General features: G+C 41.2%; 1 protein-coding gene across 1 annotated transcript in view; it reads left to right on the top strand.

The window, feature by feature from the left end:
* Nucleotides 1–164: 164 nt before the first annotated feature.
* Rab10 (RAB10, member RAS oncogene family) overlaps nucleotides 165–17,515 on the top strand; it is a 55,852-nt gene continuing 38,501 nt past the window's right edge. The window contains exon 1 of the mRNA XM_048436622.3: nucleotides 165–654. Coding sequence (XP_048292579.1) covers nucleotides 528–654 — 127 coding nt within the window. The 5' untranslated portion in view covers nucleotides 165–527. The remainder of the gene's footprint in view (nucleotides 655–17,515) is intronic.

Here is a 17,515-nt window from a genome sequence, read left to right as displayed (position 1 = left end):
GCACGCCGGCGTGAGAGGGCACGGGGAAAAAGGTGGCTCTGGCCGGGGCGACTCGGTTTCCTGGGGTTATGTAGCAGGGCTCGTCGGCTCGCGAGACCTCCTTCGCCGCCCTCGCCCGGGTCCTAGCGCGGAGTTTGTACTCCGGGCGGAGGCCGTGTCCAAGCCCGCCGCGCTCCCTCGACGTAAAGCTCGCTCGCTCGCCCGTGGGAGCGTCCCGGCCGAGCCGCGCTGAGGGGGGGAGGGGAGGCCATTTTGTCCCGACCGACTCCCCGGAACCGGGCGGAGCGGCTGGGAGAGGCTGCGGAGCCGCGGGCGCCGCCCCTCGGAGGCACGGGCGCCGCCACCGTCGGGGCTTCCTCGACGAGGCCGTTCGGAAGGTCTCCCTCTCCGTCTCGAGAGCTGCTTTCTCCCTGGCATACGCTTCCCCGCTGCTGCGGCCCCAGAACGCCCGGGTGAGGAGTTGGCCGTAGTGAGCAGCACCGATCCCTTGGGACTACCGGCGGCGAGCGCCCGAGCCGCTCCTCCCAATGGCGAAGAAGACGTACGACCTGCTTTTCAAGCTGCTCCTGATCGGGGACTCGGGAGTGGGCAAGACCTGCGTCCTTTTTCGTTTTTCGGATGATGCCTTCAATACCACCTTTATTTCCACCATAGGTAAGACCTGTGGGAGGATGGTGTGGGGGCTCTGTAGCCGCGAGCCGTTTTCTTTTATGCCAGACGTCTTGCTTCCCGGAATTTACGCCTTTGTTCCAGTGATTCCGATTCCAGACGACAGACCTAAGTTACTGTTGGAATCGGAATAGCGCTTACTGGGGCGGGGTCTTCCCATGCTTTCCATCCGGTCTTTGCTTTCAAGTCTCCTTCTCTGTTCGTTGCCTGCTGGCACAGAATATGCAGCAGCATTTAGCAGCGTTCCAGAATCCTGTTTCTTTAAGTGACTCGACTGGCCTTTCCATAATCGGGTGAAGTTGTTTGATGTGATATTTGTAATAGGCATATTTTAGTGGTTGAAGTTGAAGCATTGCTGGCTACGTGGTAAATGCCCGAATTTATATTTGGTGTCACAGAGTATATTCCATCTGGCTGTGACTTGGAGTAAACTTGAGAGTTGCAGAATCATTAAGGAAAATGAGAGGGGCGGTGAGGGGGGAGTGAGTTGGCTGTCTTGACTAAACCATTGATGTGTCAAACAATCGGAGGCTCTTCGTGCTTGGGGTGGGAATGTGGCATGATTGGCTCACAGTGGTTTTTCAAGACCTCAGCAGAAGCAGTAGTCGGAGGGAGATGGTCGGTTTCTTCTGTTTTCAACCCGATGGAATCAAGTCAAGTTCTCGTGTTTTGCTTGACGCTAGAATTTACAGGGAAATGTTTCGCCGGTCTTGGGCCTAAGGACTTCTAATGTACTTTTATCTCATATTTTGGAATTAGTTGGTATGGAAGTAAAAGCTGGGGCGCGGGGGCTGACCTTTTAAATGAGTTTCCTGTTTCGGAAATGAAAAGGGAAGGTTCCAAGAAAGTCGTTTTGACTCTGGCACCAATACTAATTTTGTCAAAATAACTGTACATGAAACATCTCCCCTACCTCCACCCCCCATTTTTAAAGTATCCTGTGTCTATCATTTTTGGACCTCAGCTTCAGAATTAGGGCAGTGCAGGAAACGTTGTGATAAATGTAACTGATTTCATGATGAGATTAAAGAAGCAGCAGTAGTGGGTTTTCAGCTCTTAAGAATTGTGAAACTCAAATTGACTCCAACCAATTTACTGAAATCGGCCTGGATTTCCTTAGGACAGGTATTTATCAATAACTTAAACTCATTCATATAAAATAAGTTTTACTGAAATTAGAGTGAACAAACAAGTTTTTATTAAAATAAGTTGTTTTACCTTACTAGTGGGAGGGATTGTCAAAATTTCATGAAGCTTAAACTTGCCCTCTGCTTTGTGGGTTAACACTTACAGAACCGAGTTTGCTTTGAGGTGTAGCTGGGTGAGTCAGGTGGTTAGATCAGCAAATATTTATTGAGCACCTAATGCTAAGCACTGTTAAAGGTGTTGGGAAATGTGAAGGATACAATAGACCCCTTGACCACTCTGATGAAGACAGTCACAGTAGTGTGCAAAGCACTATAGTGAGCAGAGGGAGGAAAGGGTCTAGTCGAAATTGTGGGGAATCTGAATAGCTTTGCATGGACAGTTTCAGATGAAGCCTGAAAGACAAGTATAAATTGGATCAGAGGGGAGACAGCCTTTCTGAAAGAGAATTTAGTGTATGGTCAGGTTTTTGTTTTTGTGAGACAGGGTTTCTCTGTAGTTTTGGAGCCTGTCCTGGAACTTGCTCTGTAGACCAGGCTGGCCTCCAACTCAGAAGAGATCTGCCTGCCTCTGCCTCCCGAGTGCTGGGATTAAAGGTGTCTCCCACCACAACCCAGCATATGGTCAATTTTTAAAAAACGTGCCACCCAGAAGGATGAGGTGGGAAGTAGGAAGCAAAGTTTTTTAGTGAAAGTTGATCACTCAGCTCCCAAGCTGCCTGTTCCCAGGTACTGGGGATTGAAGCTAGTCTCATGCTTGGTAGGCAGACTGCTGAGCTACATCTCCGGTCCAGATTTCATACATAGTCTTGTTTGTTGTCCTTCCACTTGGGAAAATAGGTTGTTTCACTTGTAGTCTGTTGTGTTGGAATCCTGAGTCCACAGGTTACTAACTGCAACTTTGGCTACAATGTCTTAAAATAGTATTAAACAGTGTAACAGTATCTACTGTGTGTGATGCTTGTGAGGGTTTTATAGGTCGTTGAGAGCAAAGCACTTAGCAATGGTGCCAGGTACTTTGTAGGAGCACGTGCAGATTTGTGCAAAATTTATGGCCTTTGTGCTACTGCTGTGTGACAGAATATGTTGCTTTATGGATTGAATGTGTCCTGTACAGAATGGCCACTTAAATATTTGCTGGTGTTCTGCTAAATAATTTGACTGTAACCTCTGACATTTACACATTTTGATATGAAAACATTTGATGTTTTGGAATGAGATGTTGAATAAAGTAGCCTGAGAAAATCAACACAATTCTGACAGTTCTGAGTACAGCTCAAACACATTCATACATTAGCTTTGAGCAGAAATTTGACTTTTTCTACTGTCTTAAAAGAGTGCTGTATGAAAGAATTGTGAGCTACCCGTGTAATTAAACTTTGGTAGTCACAAAGGAAAAATTTAATAGTATTCTTTACCTCATCAAAGATGTACTTTTATGCAGCCTGCTTCAAACAGGTATTTTACATTGTTTTCCTCTAGTGTGGGAGCTGTATGGGCCACTCATCTCAATGTATATTAGACATATTTCAATTGTCTGGTTGTCAGATGTTGCTACTGGCTACTATGTTGACAGTATTTGTCTAAACAACAGAAATGTAGCCAAATGATATACAGATAGCTAGAGATAGTTTGTTTGCCACTTTTAGGACATTTAAAATATTAAGTATTATCAGTGGGCCAGAGTCCCATCTCCTCTTCTGGATGGGCATTCCACTACTGATATACACATCGAGCGTCAACACTTGCAATTAAGAAGAAGTGGTCACCTTACAAGTGTTCTGGAGGACCAGGCGACAAGTAATGCAGCCCCTTATATTTTAGGCAGGGTCATTTTAGCTTCATACTGGCTGACTCTGAAGGAAGACTCTTTATAGATTGACTAGTGGTTGTTAGAGTGCTCAGGGCTACTGGGCTTGCATTTCTTTAGACTTTAGCTCTTTCACATTCATATTAGAAATTACATGAGTTTTTATGATTAGATTTATTGAATACTGTTGCAAAAATAAATTTCTGGTATGTTTCACATTTAACCAAAGTGAATCTAAAGTCACAGCTGGGTGTGGTGGCTCATGCCATGCCTCTAATTTCAAAACTTGAATGGCTGAGACAGGAGTGTCACAGGTTCAAATAGTAAGACCATTCACAAACAATACCAAAAAAGTGAATCTTAAAACCATTTGAAAAATAAGTTACACAGAGGCAGGGATCTATGCTTTTTTGCCTATAAGTGCTAAGCACCTAAGAGGTGGTTGATGAATAAATGAACACAGGGGAGGGGAAATGAGGTAGTACAGTGGGATCCTCTCTATACGGAACATTCTTTTTTATTTGCTTCCTATTACAAATTAAATTGGGATCATATTTTAGTTGATAAATATTAGCTGTTTGAATAATTGAGTAATGTGTGTGTGTGTGTGTGTGTTTGTGTGGTCATGTGGTGAAGATGGAGGCCAGGGGATGAGGTCAGGTGCAAACTTCTGTTCTTGCTGCACTTTTTGAGATGAGTTCTCTGACTGAACCCATCTTGCCAGCTGGTCAGAATGACTGGCCAGCAAACCCCAAAGATCCTGCTGTCTTAGTTTCCCCAGTACTGGGATTCCCCAGTGCCGTGCTGACTTTTTACTTGGACACTGGGAATGTGCACGAAGGTCTTTCTGCTTGTGCATCAAACATTTTAGAGCAAAAACTGGTCTTAGAAATTCAGTGATTGTTTGGAAATTAAGAAAGTTATTGGCTCTGGATGTACAGATTTCTGAAGTTGATTTGACCATAATTTTGGCAGTATAAGCTCTGGAAAGTGTTACTCTATGATAGTATAGTTGCATGAACTTGTTCTTAAAGGCACACAGTCCTTTAAGACTTGTTTTGTTGTTGTTTTTTGTTTGATTTGGTTTGGTTTTCAACATAGAGTCTCTCTGTACACAGAGTTTCTCTGTGTATCCCTGGCAGTCTTGGAACTCACTCTGTAGACCATGATGGCTTGGAGCTCAGAGATCTGCCTGCTTCTGCCTCCCAAGAACTGGGATTAAAGGCTTGTGATACCATTGCCAGGCAAAGCACATATTCTTTTTATTTTATTTTTATTTTTTTGAGACGGGGTTTTTCTGTGTAACAGTCCTAGCTGTCCTGGAACTCATTTTGTAGACTAAGCTGGCCTCAGACTCACAGAGATCCACTTGCCTCTGCTTCCCGAGTGCTGGGGTTAAAGGCATGTACCACCACTGTCCAGCAAAGTACACAGTTAAGAATAATGGATTGTTCCCACTGCATGTGCTATCGCTTGGTCCTTAATCCTCCCCCATACATATTTTTTCTCCCTCTAAGGACAATATCTTCACTGAATAATGTAATCCCAGTCCTCTTGTAAGAATTTAAATTGATAAAGACTTGCCTGAGAGGTGTAGTATCTTTATCAACTGAATACATTACCTATTCTTTGGAATAGTAAATTGATTCCACTAACCTGAATAAAGACTTGTTGATTGGGCCTGCAAGAGGGCTCAGCAGGGTACTTGAACCAAGCCTAGTGACCCGAGTTTGATCCCTGGGACCCATTTGGTAGGAGAGATCAGATCTCCAAGTCTTTCTCTGACCTCTGCATGTATGCTGTGACACTTCATTGTGCTCATGAACACACACAGAGTCAAATCAGTAAATATAAGTTCTTACCCCCTAAGAATCAGCTGATTTAAGTGGATGTGGTGGTGTATGCCTGTAATCCCTGTACTCAAAAGGCAGAGATTTAAGTAAGTTTGAGGCCATCCTGATCTACATGAATAATTCCAGGCTGACTAGGGATAAGCTGAACTTGCTGGCACAATTCTGTAATGCCATCGCCCAGGACAGAGGCAAAAGAATTACTGCAAATTGAAGCAAGCTTGGTTTATGTAGCATGTTCTAGGCTAATCCGTACTACAAAGTAAGATACTGGCTTCCTATACAAAAGGAAAACAACAGAAGAATTGATGAAACTCAACTGACTCCATTTTACATAGTGCTGCTTTTTAGAGAAATGAGCCAAACCTTTGTCATATAAAGCATGTGAGAACTATGCAGTGATGATACTCAGGCGCATGCTGCAGGAATGCCAGAATGCCTAAGGGATTTTTCTCATTGAAGCATATGCTTTTAGAATAGATTAAAACTATGTAAACTTGACTCCCCCCCCCCAAAAAAATGTACAAATGGCTTACAAGCACATGAAAATATGTTCACCATCATTAATATTTAAAGAAATATAAGTCAAAGCTACGGTGAGAAGTTATTTTCCAGTCATTAGAATGGCTATTCTCTATTAGACCGTGGTGGCACAGGCTACATGGGCTGCGGCAGGAGGATTTCAGGTTCAAGGCCTGTCTAGTCTACAGAGCAAGACCATCCTGAGCAAGTTAGTGAGAACTTGTTCAAAAGGAACAAGAGGAGGGCTGGGGATGTAGGGTGCTTAGCTTGTGTGAAACTCACGTGGGGGTATGTGCGAGAATAAATGATTTCTTACAGTACCCCATAGAAACAAAACAAACAAAAGCAAGTGTTGAAGATGTGGAGCATTTGGAGCTCTGATGTTGCTGGAACCTCAGATAGTTGGCCACTTTCAGATATAGCATAGTAGTTTTTCTAAAATTGAATATGTGAGCCTGGTGTTACTGCTCATGACTGTAACTCCAGACCCATGAGACTGCAACAGGAGGATTGCTGTGTGTTCAGGGTCAGGCTGGGCTACATAGTAAGTTTGGTGCTAACCTGGGCTACAGTGATAATCTGCTTGAAAAAATACAGCAAAAAAAAAAAAAAAGATGTGGGTACATGGCTCAGTTGGTAGAATGCTCCTCTAGCACATAGGAAGCCCTGGTTTAATCTTCAGCACCTCATAAACTGAGTGTGGTGATGAACCCGTAATCCTGGTGCTCAAAAGGAAGAGGCAAAGGGATCAGAAGTTCAAGGACATCCCTGGCTAAATACGGAGTTTGAGTCTAGCCTGGCTACAGAACCTGCTTTTATTTTTAAAGGGCAACAAGAAGAATATGATCTAGTAAATCTGCTTCTAAGTTATACCCAAGACAGTTAAAAGCAATTTTAAAAAATTGTGCTAGAGTCAGGCAGTGGTGGCACTTGCCTTTAATCCCAGCACTCGGGAGGCAGAGGCAGGTGAACTCACATCTCTGTGAGTTCGAGGCCAGCCTGGTCTACAAATCAAAAGTCTGTTCCAGGACAGACTCCAAAGCTACAGAGAAACTCTGTCTCGAAAAACCAAAAAAATTGTCTTGAACTCTGACTCCCCCAGCACCTTGTGCATGCCAGGTGAGACCTATTCAAAGAGTTTGAAGTAGGGACTCACAGATGGTTGTATACCAGTGTTCATAGGAACATTATTTACAGTAGCCAAAAAGTATAAATAACTTAGAGCTCACTGATGGGTGAATAATTAATAAATAAAATGTTTGCATGCCATGGGTTATTCATCCTTGAAAAATAATGAAATTCTGCTAAGTGCTATAACATAGATGGGCCTCAAACACATAAAAATAGCCAGTGTGGTGGTTCACACCTTTAATTACAGCACTCCAGAGGCAGAAGCAGGTAGATTTCTGTGAGTTTAAGGCAAGCCTGACCTACATAGTGAGTTCCAGGACAGCCAGGGCTATGACTCAAAAACAAAACAACAAAGTAAGCAGATGTCAGAGGATGTTAGGTACTTAGAGCAGACATACTTATCGAGAAAATGGAATAGAGATTACCAGAATGTCAGTGGCAGACATATGCAAAGTTAATGGTTAATGGACATAGAATTTTTCATTTGAGATGTTGAGTAAGTATTGGAGGTAATGGGGCACTGTTAATCCCCTAGTTTCACCCACTCTTTTGGCTGAGATTGCAATATCAAGCCCAACCTAAGTTCAGTTTTTAAAAGTGGCTAAAATGGTCAATTTTGTGACATGTGACACCCACTACCAAATAACCTACAAGACTGTTGAAACATTTGACCTTGTGCTCTAAAAGAGCATTTGATCATAGAAAGTCCCTTCTGTTCCAGATGACAGCTAATGCTAACAGTGGCTGGTAAGGAAAGAGGAACCTTCAGTAAAAGGGTTTCACTTAGAGTCCAGCACTGTTCTTTTTCAGGGCTCTGTTCATGGCTATGCTTCTCATTCTGAGAATTTAATTATTATGTTATACACACCCCAACATATTGGTGGAGTACAATAGTTCTACTCACATTAGTTTTAATTTGAAGAGTGGGGTTACTTGGGAGGGGCAATGTTTTGACTTGGGTTATTTGTCCTTTTCGTGATAGAGTTGTCTAGAGCTTCATAGAGGTGATAATGTTAGAGCTGTTTTTTTCAAGGAATATAGGATATAATGCTGTGTCAAGTATTGGAATGAAATTACTGATACTTTCTTGTGACTCAGAGGAGGGAAAAAGTGGGAGGAGAAATACTGGCATCTGTTTCAACTTGAAACAGTACAAGGTTGCCCAACTAGTGCTGTGGTAGAGGCTGCTGAGTCTTGATTTACAAATGAGATTGTTTATTGAGCACAACATACACATTTTATTATTAGCTGTAGATGTATATGAGGAAACTTCTTATGAAGATGGTTAAGTCATGAAGGAGGAGTTTAAAAGAGTAAGAAAAGATACTGAGGTTGGGGCAATATGTTTGAACCTTTACAACTGGTAAGAACAGTACGGAGTGAGTTTTTCAAATACATCAGTTTTGAAGCTGTACTTCTGTAACCCCAGTACCAGGGAGGCAGAGGCAGAAGAAATGCTGGAAGTTTGAGGTCAGCCTGGTTTATGTAGTAAGTTTGAGACCAGCCAGGACTACAGGGCAAGACTTTGTTTCAAAAACCAAAATAAATGAAACAAAATTTCTTAAGTCGGATTGGTGAGGATAGGAATTTAAAAGGAGAATAAAGGTAAAGGGGAAAAAAAAGGAGTGGAGCTGGAAATGTCTGTGCTCCTTTGGTAGATTGTAAGCTTGTTTAACATGCAGGAAACCCTCTGTTTGATTCGAAGAGCAACGTAAAGGGCATGTGGTGCACATGTGTTTAAACACTTGGGAGGTGGAAGCAGGAGGGAGACCTGTTGAAAATGAAAATAAAGCCTCAAGAAATTAAAAATGAGAAAAGATTTTTTTAAAGACATTATCATGCATTTTTGGATTGCAAGCATGAATAACGTGTTTATCCTTTCCAATGATGAAAAATTAGGTTTTTAATGAAAAGAGCTTTTAGTGATGGAGTTAAGTGTTTCCAGTATGATGCAGAAACAGCACCCAAGGTTACAAAACATTAGAAGATAGAAAAGGTACAATGTATCAGATTTGGAACAGAAGATACTGTTGATTTGTTTCTTTCATATCAGTATCCAGAGGCTGTTTGCTAGAAACAGAAATTATCACACAGAAATCTGTATTAATTGCAACACTGGCCAATAGCTGAAGCATATTTTTAACTAGCTCTTATATCCTAAACTAACCCATCTCTATTAATCTGTGTATTGCCATATGGCTTTGACTTACCGGGTAAAGTTCTGTCCCCAGCATCTGTCTCTGGAGGGGTTACATGGCTTCTCCATGCCTTGCCTACTCTGTCCTCCTCTATCTGCTTGGAACTCCCTCCTTGCCCTCTTTTTTTTCCCCCCACTGGCCAAAACAGCTTTATTCACTAACCATAGAAGCAACACATAGACAGAAGGACTTCCCACATCATTTCCCCTTTTCTGTTTAAAGAAAAAGGAAGGTTTTAACTTTCACATAGTAAAATTACATAAAATAAAACAGGTATCAAGCAAGAATTACAGTTATAATGTTTATATCTACTTCATCTTTTATCATAACTGAGGAAAACTATAACTATTCTTTAACTCTATCAAAGACTCCAGAAGGATATAATATTACCTATGTAAACAGGAAGTGCATTGTAAGCAACTTCCAAAACTCTAGAATTGACAGAGATATCTCACTGCCTGGACAGTCACCCAAAGTTCTTCTGTAACGTTGTAGGTACCCATCTTCTGCCTACTGGCCCATAGTATCCGCCAGACATTTCCATGAAGCAGAACATTTCAAAGACAGTTCCACCTATATTGCCAGTTTGTCAGTCACTTTCTTGTATCCTGCAGAATGTCTGGCTGTGCTTAACTGTTTGTTTTTGTTTTTGGTGTGTGTATAGAATTTTTTGTTTCAAGCTCTATGAGGTTTTATGTGGATATAGTCAGGCCCATGTTAGTGTGCCAAGTAGCAATGCTTATGAACATTTTATTAAGATATTGTAATTCACATAGTTTTGTAATGATTTGTTTTTATTTTATGTGTATTGATGTTTTGCCTGTATGTATGTTGTATGAGGTTGTCAGATCCCCTGGAACTGGAGTTACAGACAGTTATGAGCTGCCATGTGGGTGCTGGAAATTGAACCCAGTCTTCTGGAAGAGCAGGCATCTCTCCAGCATATATATAATATGTATGTATAGTGGTTTATTGTTTTTGTTTGTTTCTTTTTTTTTTTCTTTGAGAAAATTTCTGGGTGTTCTGGAATTTACTCTGTAGACCAGGCTGGCCTTGAACTCACAGAGATCCTCCCGCTTCTGGCTCCTACTTGAGTGCTGAGATTAAAGGTGTCTGTCACAACATTCGACTTAATTTTAATAAAAGAAAAAGTTTTATTTTATGTGTATGTGTGAGTTCCTGTATGTGTGAGTACCACATGTGCCTGGTGCCTGCATTAACTAGAAGAGAAGGTTTCAGATCCCTCAGAACTGGAGTTACAGGTGATCTGTGATCCACCATGGGGTACTGAGAACTGAGCCTGGTTCCTCTTCAGAGACAACAAGTGCTTTTAACTGCTGAGCTATCTTTCCATATCCTTTAAATATAAGTTCTGTTATTACTATTTAAAAATGTTTAATGTTCATATATGCATATAATGTATTTGAATCAAAACCATTCTCCATATTTCTCCCTCCAATTCCTCCTCTGTCTCCCTTCCAACGTTTCCCTCTCAACTTCATCTTTGGGTTTTCAAGACAGGTTTTCCTGTGTAGCTTTGGAGTCTGTCCTGGAACTCATTCTGCAGACCAGGTTGACTTTGAACTTTTAGAGATCTGCCTGCCTCTTGCCTCCCAAATGCTGGGATTAAAAGCGTGTACCACCACCAACCCCTGTGTTATCTCTTTTTTTAATTCTACTGAGTTGCTATGTCTGTATGTCAGGGTGTAGGACCATCTACTGGAACATCCTTGAAGAAAACAGTCTCCTGTTTCCATCACTTGCCAATAGCTTCTCAGTGCCCACCTACCCCAACTCACCCTCTTGATGCTGGGATTTTTATCTGACTTGAATTTGTACAAGTTTTCAGTTTTGTACATGTAGTACCAGCATGTGTGCGGTTGTACTGTCACATCCATCACTCCTGGCAAATGTTATTCTGTATAGAAATGTACTCCTGGTCCCTAAAATCTTTGCACCCTTCTTTGTCTTTCTCTTGTAAATTTTTTTTTAAAAAAATTACTATTTGGACATACACAGGATGTGTGTGTGTGTGTGTGTGTGTGTGTGTGTGTGTGTGTGTGTGTGTGTGTGATGGCTTGCATATGGAAGCCAGAGGACAACGTTGTGAAGCCAGTTTTCTCCTTTAACATTTAGATGGGTTCCAGGGATTGAATTTAGGTTGTCAGGCTTGCCTAGCAAGCGTATTTAGCCACTGAGCCATCTTGCCCTCCTTTTTTTTCTTCTGAGTTAAAAATTCTCTTTATTTGACTAATTACCTTTTATCTGTTTCTATAACCTCAGTAACCTTTGTGAGTTTCCTCACAGTCAAGTCAGCAGAGAGATAGTCTTTTGGCTCCTATTGATTTCCTGGCTATCTCTAGTCTAGACCTTTTCTCCTCTTTTCTGTCACAGGCTGGTTATTAATTAGACTGGTTGCATAGCTATAACCTGGGAGACTCCCTAGGCCTTCTGTGTGTGACAGTCTTGTCCTTCTGTGTGTGACAGTGTTTTTGCTGAATATTCTAGCTTGAAGCCTGTCATCCTCTAGTAGCTTCTTGCACAGAAAGACTGCATATAAAGGGAAGTTTGTGAGACACATCATAGACAAGTTTTCTTTAAGGTGGTGCTGGGGTGAAACAGGACCTTGCATAATATGCTACAGGGTTCTGCCATGGAGACATGCCTATAGTTCCATGACAGTGTGTTAATTTTTCTCTTTGATTCTCTTGAGTGTTTGATGGGAGTCTAGGTTTGTAAGTGGAGACTGCTTGTTTGTTCCTGGCCGCTCAGACCCGAATAATCACACAGAAACTATATTTTAATTACAACACTGCTCAGCTTCTTATTAACTAACTCTTACATCTTAAATTAACCTGTTTCTATCAATCTGTGTATCGCCTACTGGTATGGTTCTTGCATGTATGTCCTCCTTCAGCAGCTACATGGTGTTGCTTTAACTTCGCCTACTCTCTCCTTATATCTCTGTTCAGATTTCCTGACTGGCTTTGCTCTGCTAAGCCATTGGCCCAAATAGCTTTATTCATCAACCAATAAAAGCAACACGTACGTGTTCAGAAGGACACCCCACATCATTGAAAGCAGTTTTCTGTTTTCTAGCTTTGAATGGTGCTGCTTTTTCAGCACCTTTCTGATTCCTTCGTTAGTGGCAGAGCTTGCTTTTTGAAAGTCTTGGGATTTAAGAATTCTTCAATGTCCTAGTTAGAGGTTTTAGGTCTAGCTTCGTGGGCACTCTTTTAGTCTGTTGTTCTGGACACATGGGTATCTTTTTCAGGTTCTTCACTGGAAATTTTGTTGCATTTTTTTCTTCTCTTTATTGTCTGTTGTCTTTTTAACTGGATGTTGGACTATATGAATTGTCTTAGTTTTTATTTTCCAATATTATTGATGTTTTAGCGCCTGTGAAGTTTCTTCAACCTATCTTTTAACCCTGTTTTTTTCTTTTTCCTCTTTTTTGAAACCTCAACCTCCAGATTATAGACTTGTGCCACTATATTTAAACTTTTTTTTTTATTGAATAGATCTGGGTCTGTGTCTGTTGTTCTGTTTTGCTCACTTGATTTCTTTCTTTTTCTCTCTGTAGCCCAGACTGATCTTGAACTGACTATGATTTTGAACTCCTAACTTTGTTTCTGCCTCTTGGCTAGCATTACAGTCTTGCCCTATTATGTCCAGCTTATATTTTAACTTCAGTAACTCTTGTCCTGGCCTTCATTTTGGTTTCCTTCCTTCTCTCCTTCCTTCCTTCCTTCCTTCCTTCCTTCCTTCCTTCCTTCCTTCCTTCCTTCCTTCCTTCCTTCCTTCCTTCCCTTTTTCTTTAACAGGGTCTTATGAATTCTAGAATGACCTTCAATTGGCTTGGGAACTGGTCTTCAATGATTGTCCTGCCTCTGCCTCCCAGTAATGGGATCATACCTCAGTACTTGCTGCCAAACTTGATGTCCCAATTGGTTTTGGGACCCACATTGTTGGAGCAGAGAAGTGATTGCCACAGATTGTTCACTGACTTCACTCATGCACCCTGGATGGCAGGTGTGTATATGCATATAATGAGGTTTAAAAATTTAAGAAGAATGTATTGTTTAAAAGGTAATTTGCAGCTGGTGGTGCTGGCCTGTAATATCTTATTCAGGAGGTTGAAACAAGAGGACGACAAGTTTAAGGCCAACTCAGATTGCTTGGTGGGACTCTGCCTTAAGAGAAAAGTAAAAAGGGTGGGCATGTCTTTTGATGATAGGAGAACTTGCTTAGCATTTTTGGCACCAGGTTCAATTTCCAGTTAATTTCCTCCCTTCACCTCCAGACCTCCACCCCTGGTAAAATATTTACTGACGGGGCACGGTATCGAATACCTTTGATTTCAGCACTCAGGAGGCAAGTGAATCTTTGTTAGTTCAAGGCCAGCCAGGGCTAAATAGTGAGAGGGTGTTTCAGAAAAGAAGAGAAAAGAAGAGAAAAGAAAAGAAAAAGATATTTGTAGCCCCTTTAATCTTTAATCATGAATGCTGAGACTTTCACAGAATGATGAACTGTAGCGATGTTTCATTTCTATTTTAATAAATAAACCTTGCCTGAAGATTAGAACACGAAACAGCTAATACTAGTCATCCATACAGGCAAGGCAGTGGTGGCACAGACCTTTAATCCCAGCAGCCACACTAGTTAGCCATAAAGGCTGGGTGTTGATGGTGTGCCGCCAGCCCTAGAGAGGAATATAAGGTGGGATGAGACAGGAACTCATTCTCTTTCAGTCTGAAGATTTCATAGAGGTAAGCGCTCTCTAGTGGCTAGGCTGCTTTGCTTTTCTGATCCTCAGGTTGAACCCCAGTATCTGTCTCTGGGTTTTCATTATTCGTGCTACAATGAACAGTGAATTTATTTTAAAATATGGTAATGCATCTAGGACTTAAATCTATAGGATTTTCCTTTTCTTTTTTCCTTGCATGTTTTTGAGACAGAGTCTCACTGTGCAGTGCATGTTTATCTTGAATTGGTGTTGATCCTCCTGCCTCTTTGATAGGATTACAGGTGTGTGTCTGCCACCATACCCCAGCTTTACAGGGCTGGTTTATGGAGCAATTGCATTTTCCCAGAGAATGACCCTCAAACCACCTCTGTGGTATGGAGAGGAAGGTATAAATCTGGTTGCCTATGTTCTTGATGAGCAATTAAAGACAGTTGGGCAAATGGGTGTAAGGTTAGCTTAAATCTCAGTATCTTCAGTCTTTTTTTGTCATCTGGACAGATGACTCTGATTAAGCATGCTTATTATACTTCTAGAGGCCCATGTTTGTTTCCCAGCACCCACACAGGGCAGCTCACAATCTCCTGTAACTACTGCTCAGAAGGGATCTGAAGCCTCCCATCTTCCTTGAGTACTCACACTCACGTGCACATACCTTGCCTCCCACACATACATAATTAAAATAAGTAAATTTAAAACAAAGAAAAACCTCCCTGTTTTTGTCTTAGCTCAACATTCCACTGCACCTGTTGTCCTAATTGATTGTGCGTTTTTTGCTGTCCTACTGAACAGTTGCTGAGATTCCTGCTGAATCTGGAGCAGCAAGAGCATCTGGTTATGAGAACGGAGGCTGCTATGATGTCTTTGTTCCCCTATGCATCTTGAGACCCATTCTCCTGATGTTAAACTTTTCTAGGGTTCTAAGGCATGAATTGTTATGTTCCTACTTGCTGTCTTCAGTTGGCCCTGAGTTTTTAGAGTTGCAATGTCTTGTTATTGAAAAGAAGATAGAATTTATAACTCTTGTTTTCTCTGTTTTAGTGTTCAGAGAGAAGGGAGTAGGGAATCAGCTTTTCTATCTATTGGAGTTTGAGATAATTTTTTAAATTAGTGACTTTTATTTTTTTTTGAAGCAGGTGTGTGTGTGTGTGTGTGTGTGTGTGTGTGTGTGTGTGTGTGTGTGTGATCCTCAGAAACAGGACAGCGTCTCATTGGCTTGGGGCTCACCAATTTGGCCAAATGGGTAGGCCCATAAGTCCCAGGAATCTTGTTTCTGCACCCCAGTGCTGGGGTTATAGTGTTACTATGCCTGACAGTTTTAAGTGGGTTCTAGAGATTAAACTCAGGTTTTCATGCTTTTAAGGTAAACACTTTCCAGACTGAGCCATCTCCTCAACCCATGACTCTACTTTTGAACTTACAGTATCTATTATGTTAGAGTTCATGTTATTTGTTTATTTATTTTGATTTTATTGGTGTATGTCTGTATAGGGTGTTGGATCTTAGAGTTACAGACAGTTGTGAGCTGCTATTATGGGTGCTGGGAATTGAACCCAGGTTCTCTGGAAGAGCACTCAGTGCTCTTAACCACTGAGCCATCTCTCCAGCCCCTTCTGCTATTTTTGAGAAATGTTATATTACAGTTTGACCTTGTACTTAATATCAGTGAATTTTTGATACTCCTGCTTCCACCTCACAGGTGCCACAATACTCTACTGGTGATTGAACCCAGGGCTTCCTACATGTAAGGCAACAAGTATTCTGCCAGGGCACATGGCAGCTCACAATTGTCATAATTCCAGTTCCAGGAGATCACACAGACACATATATAGGCAAAACACCAAGCACATAAGATAAAAAATAAATAATAGTATTTTGCTATTGATATTGTTAATATCCTATTTACTCTCAAGGTAATATTAATGTTACTTACGATAATCAGATGAATGTAGAAAAGAATCAGAAGTTTTTTTACTACTTTCTATAACTGACATTTAAGTAAGCATTAATTTAAATGCCTAGTTTTTTACCTAGTCATTTGATTACTTGGAGGTTATTCTTGCTTTTTAACAGAGTATGACTCTAGTCTTAAATGTCAGTCTTAAAATTTATTTTTAACTTCATTTTATGTGCATTGATATGAAGGTGTCAGATCCCTGGGAACCTGAGTTACAGACAACTGTAAGCTGACACATGTGAGTGCTGGGAATTGAATCCCAGTCCTCTGGAAGAACAGCTAGTGCTTTTAACTGCTGAGCCATCTCTTCAGCCCCCTTGATACATTATTTTTGTAAAACCCCCAACAACAAATGTCTCAGCCGCTTCTTAGTCTGTCAGAATTACATATAGCACTTGGCTTTAAATGGTAAGAACTAATTTTGAATTTTGGCTGATTTAAAACCTAGTAAATATTTGCTTATGAAAGGCAAATGTTGAGTTAATTTACCTTTATACAATCATAATATTAACAATATTTTGTCTCTCTTAAGTGAGACATTAGTTGTAATTTTTTGAGAACCCTGTAGCTTTTATCTGCCCTTCTCCCTCCCTCCTTCCCTCCCTCCCTCCCTCCCTTCCTCCCTTGTGTTATATTTGTTTTGAACAAGATCACAAGTCTAGGCAGGCCAGAATTCACTATGTAGTTGAGCAGTTGAAGATGACCTTGAACTCCTGATTTTTTCATCACTTACACCAAAGTGCTGAGATCACAGAAACAGACCACTGTGCTTGACACAGGATCTCACTCTGTAGCCCAAGTTGGTTTAGAGCTCACTTTGTAGGCCTTCAATTCATATCTTAGTCTCCACACTACTGGCAACATAGGCTTGAGCTGCCATGGCTGGCCTTGCTTTTTAACTTAAATTTTTATTTATTAGTCATCTATTTGTCTGTCTGTCTGTCTATCTGTGTATGGGCATATATGTCACAGTTTGTGTGTTGGAGGTCAGAGGACAAACTTCATGAGTGTATTCTTTCCACCATGTGGGTTTTAGGGATCAAACTCAGGTTGGTGGGCTTGGTGGTAGGTCCTCTTACCCTGTTGAGTCATCTCTTTGGCTCTGATTTTTCTTTTTCTTTCACAGTTGGCCTTTATAGAGGTTTGATGTATGGGAGTGATCGAAAAGAGACATCCTGAGGTATGGGTCTATATTTATAGAGTCATCAGACTTTGACCTTTTACCTGATTTTTATTAAGCTCTAGACAACTGAGAAGAGCAAACTTTGCTTGTTACATGCTAACATGTTCATCCAGTGGAGATAACAGATAGAAATAATAAATAAACAAACAAACAAATAAATAAAATATTTTTTGAAAAAAGTAGATGATGTGGCTGGGTGTTGGTGGCACACGCCTTTAATCCCAGCACTTAGGAGGCAGTGGCAGGTGGGTCTTTGAATTCCAGGCCAGTCTGGTCTACAGAGTGAATTCCAGGATAGCCAGAACT

This window comes from Myodes glareolus, chromosome 6 (genome assembly GCF_982192425.1).
Source record: "Myodes glareolus chromosome 6, mMyoGla1.1, whole genome shotgun sequence".
NCBI lineage: Eukaryota > Metazoa > Chordata > Mammalia > Rodentia > Cricetidae > Myodes > Myodes glareolus.
This window is presented reverse-complemented; position numbering and strand designations above follow the sequence as displayed.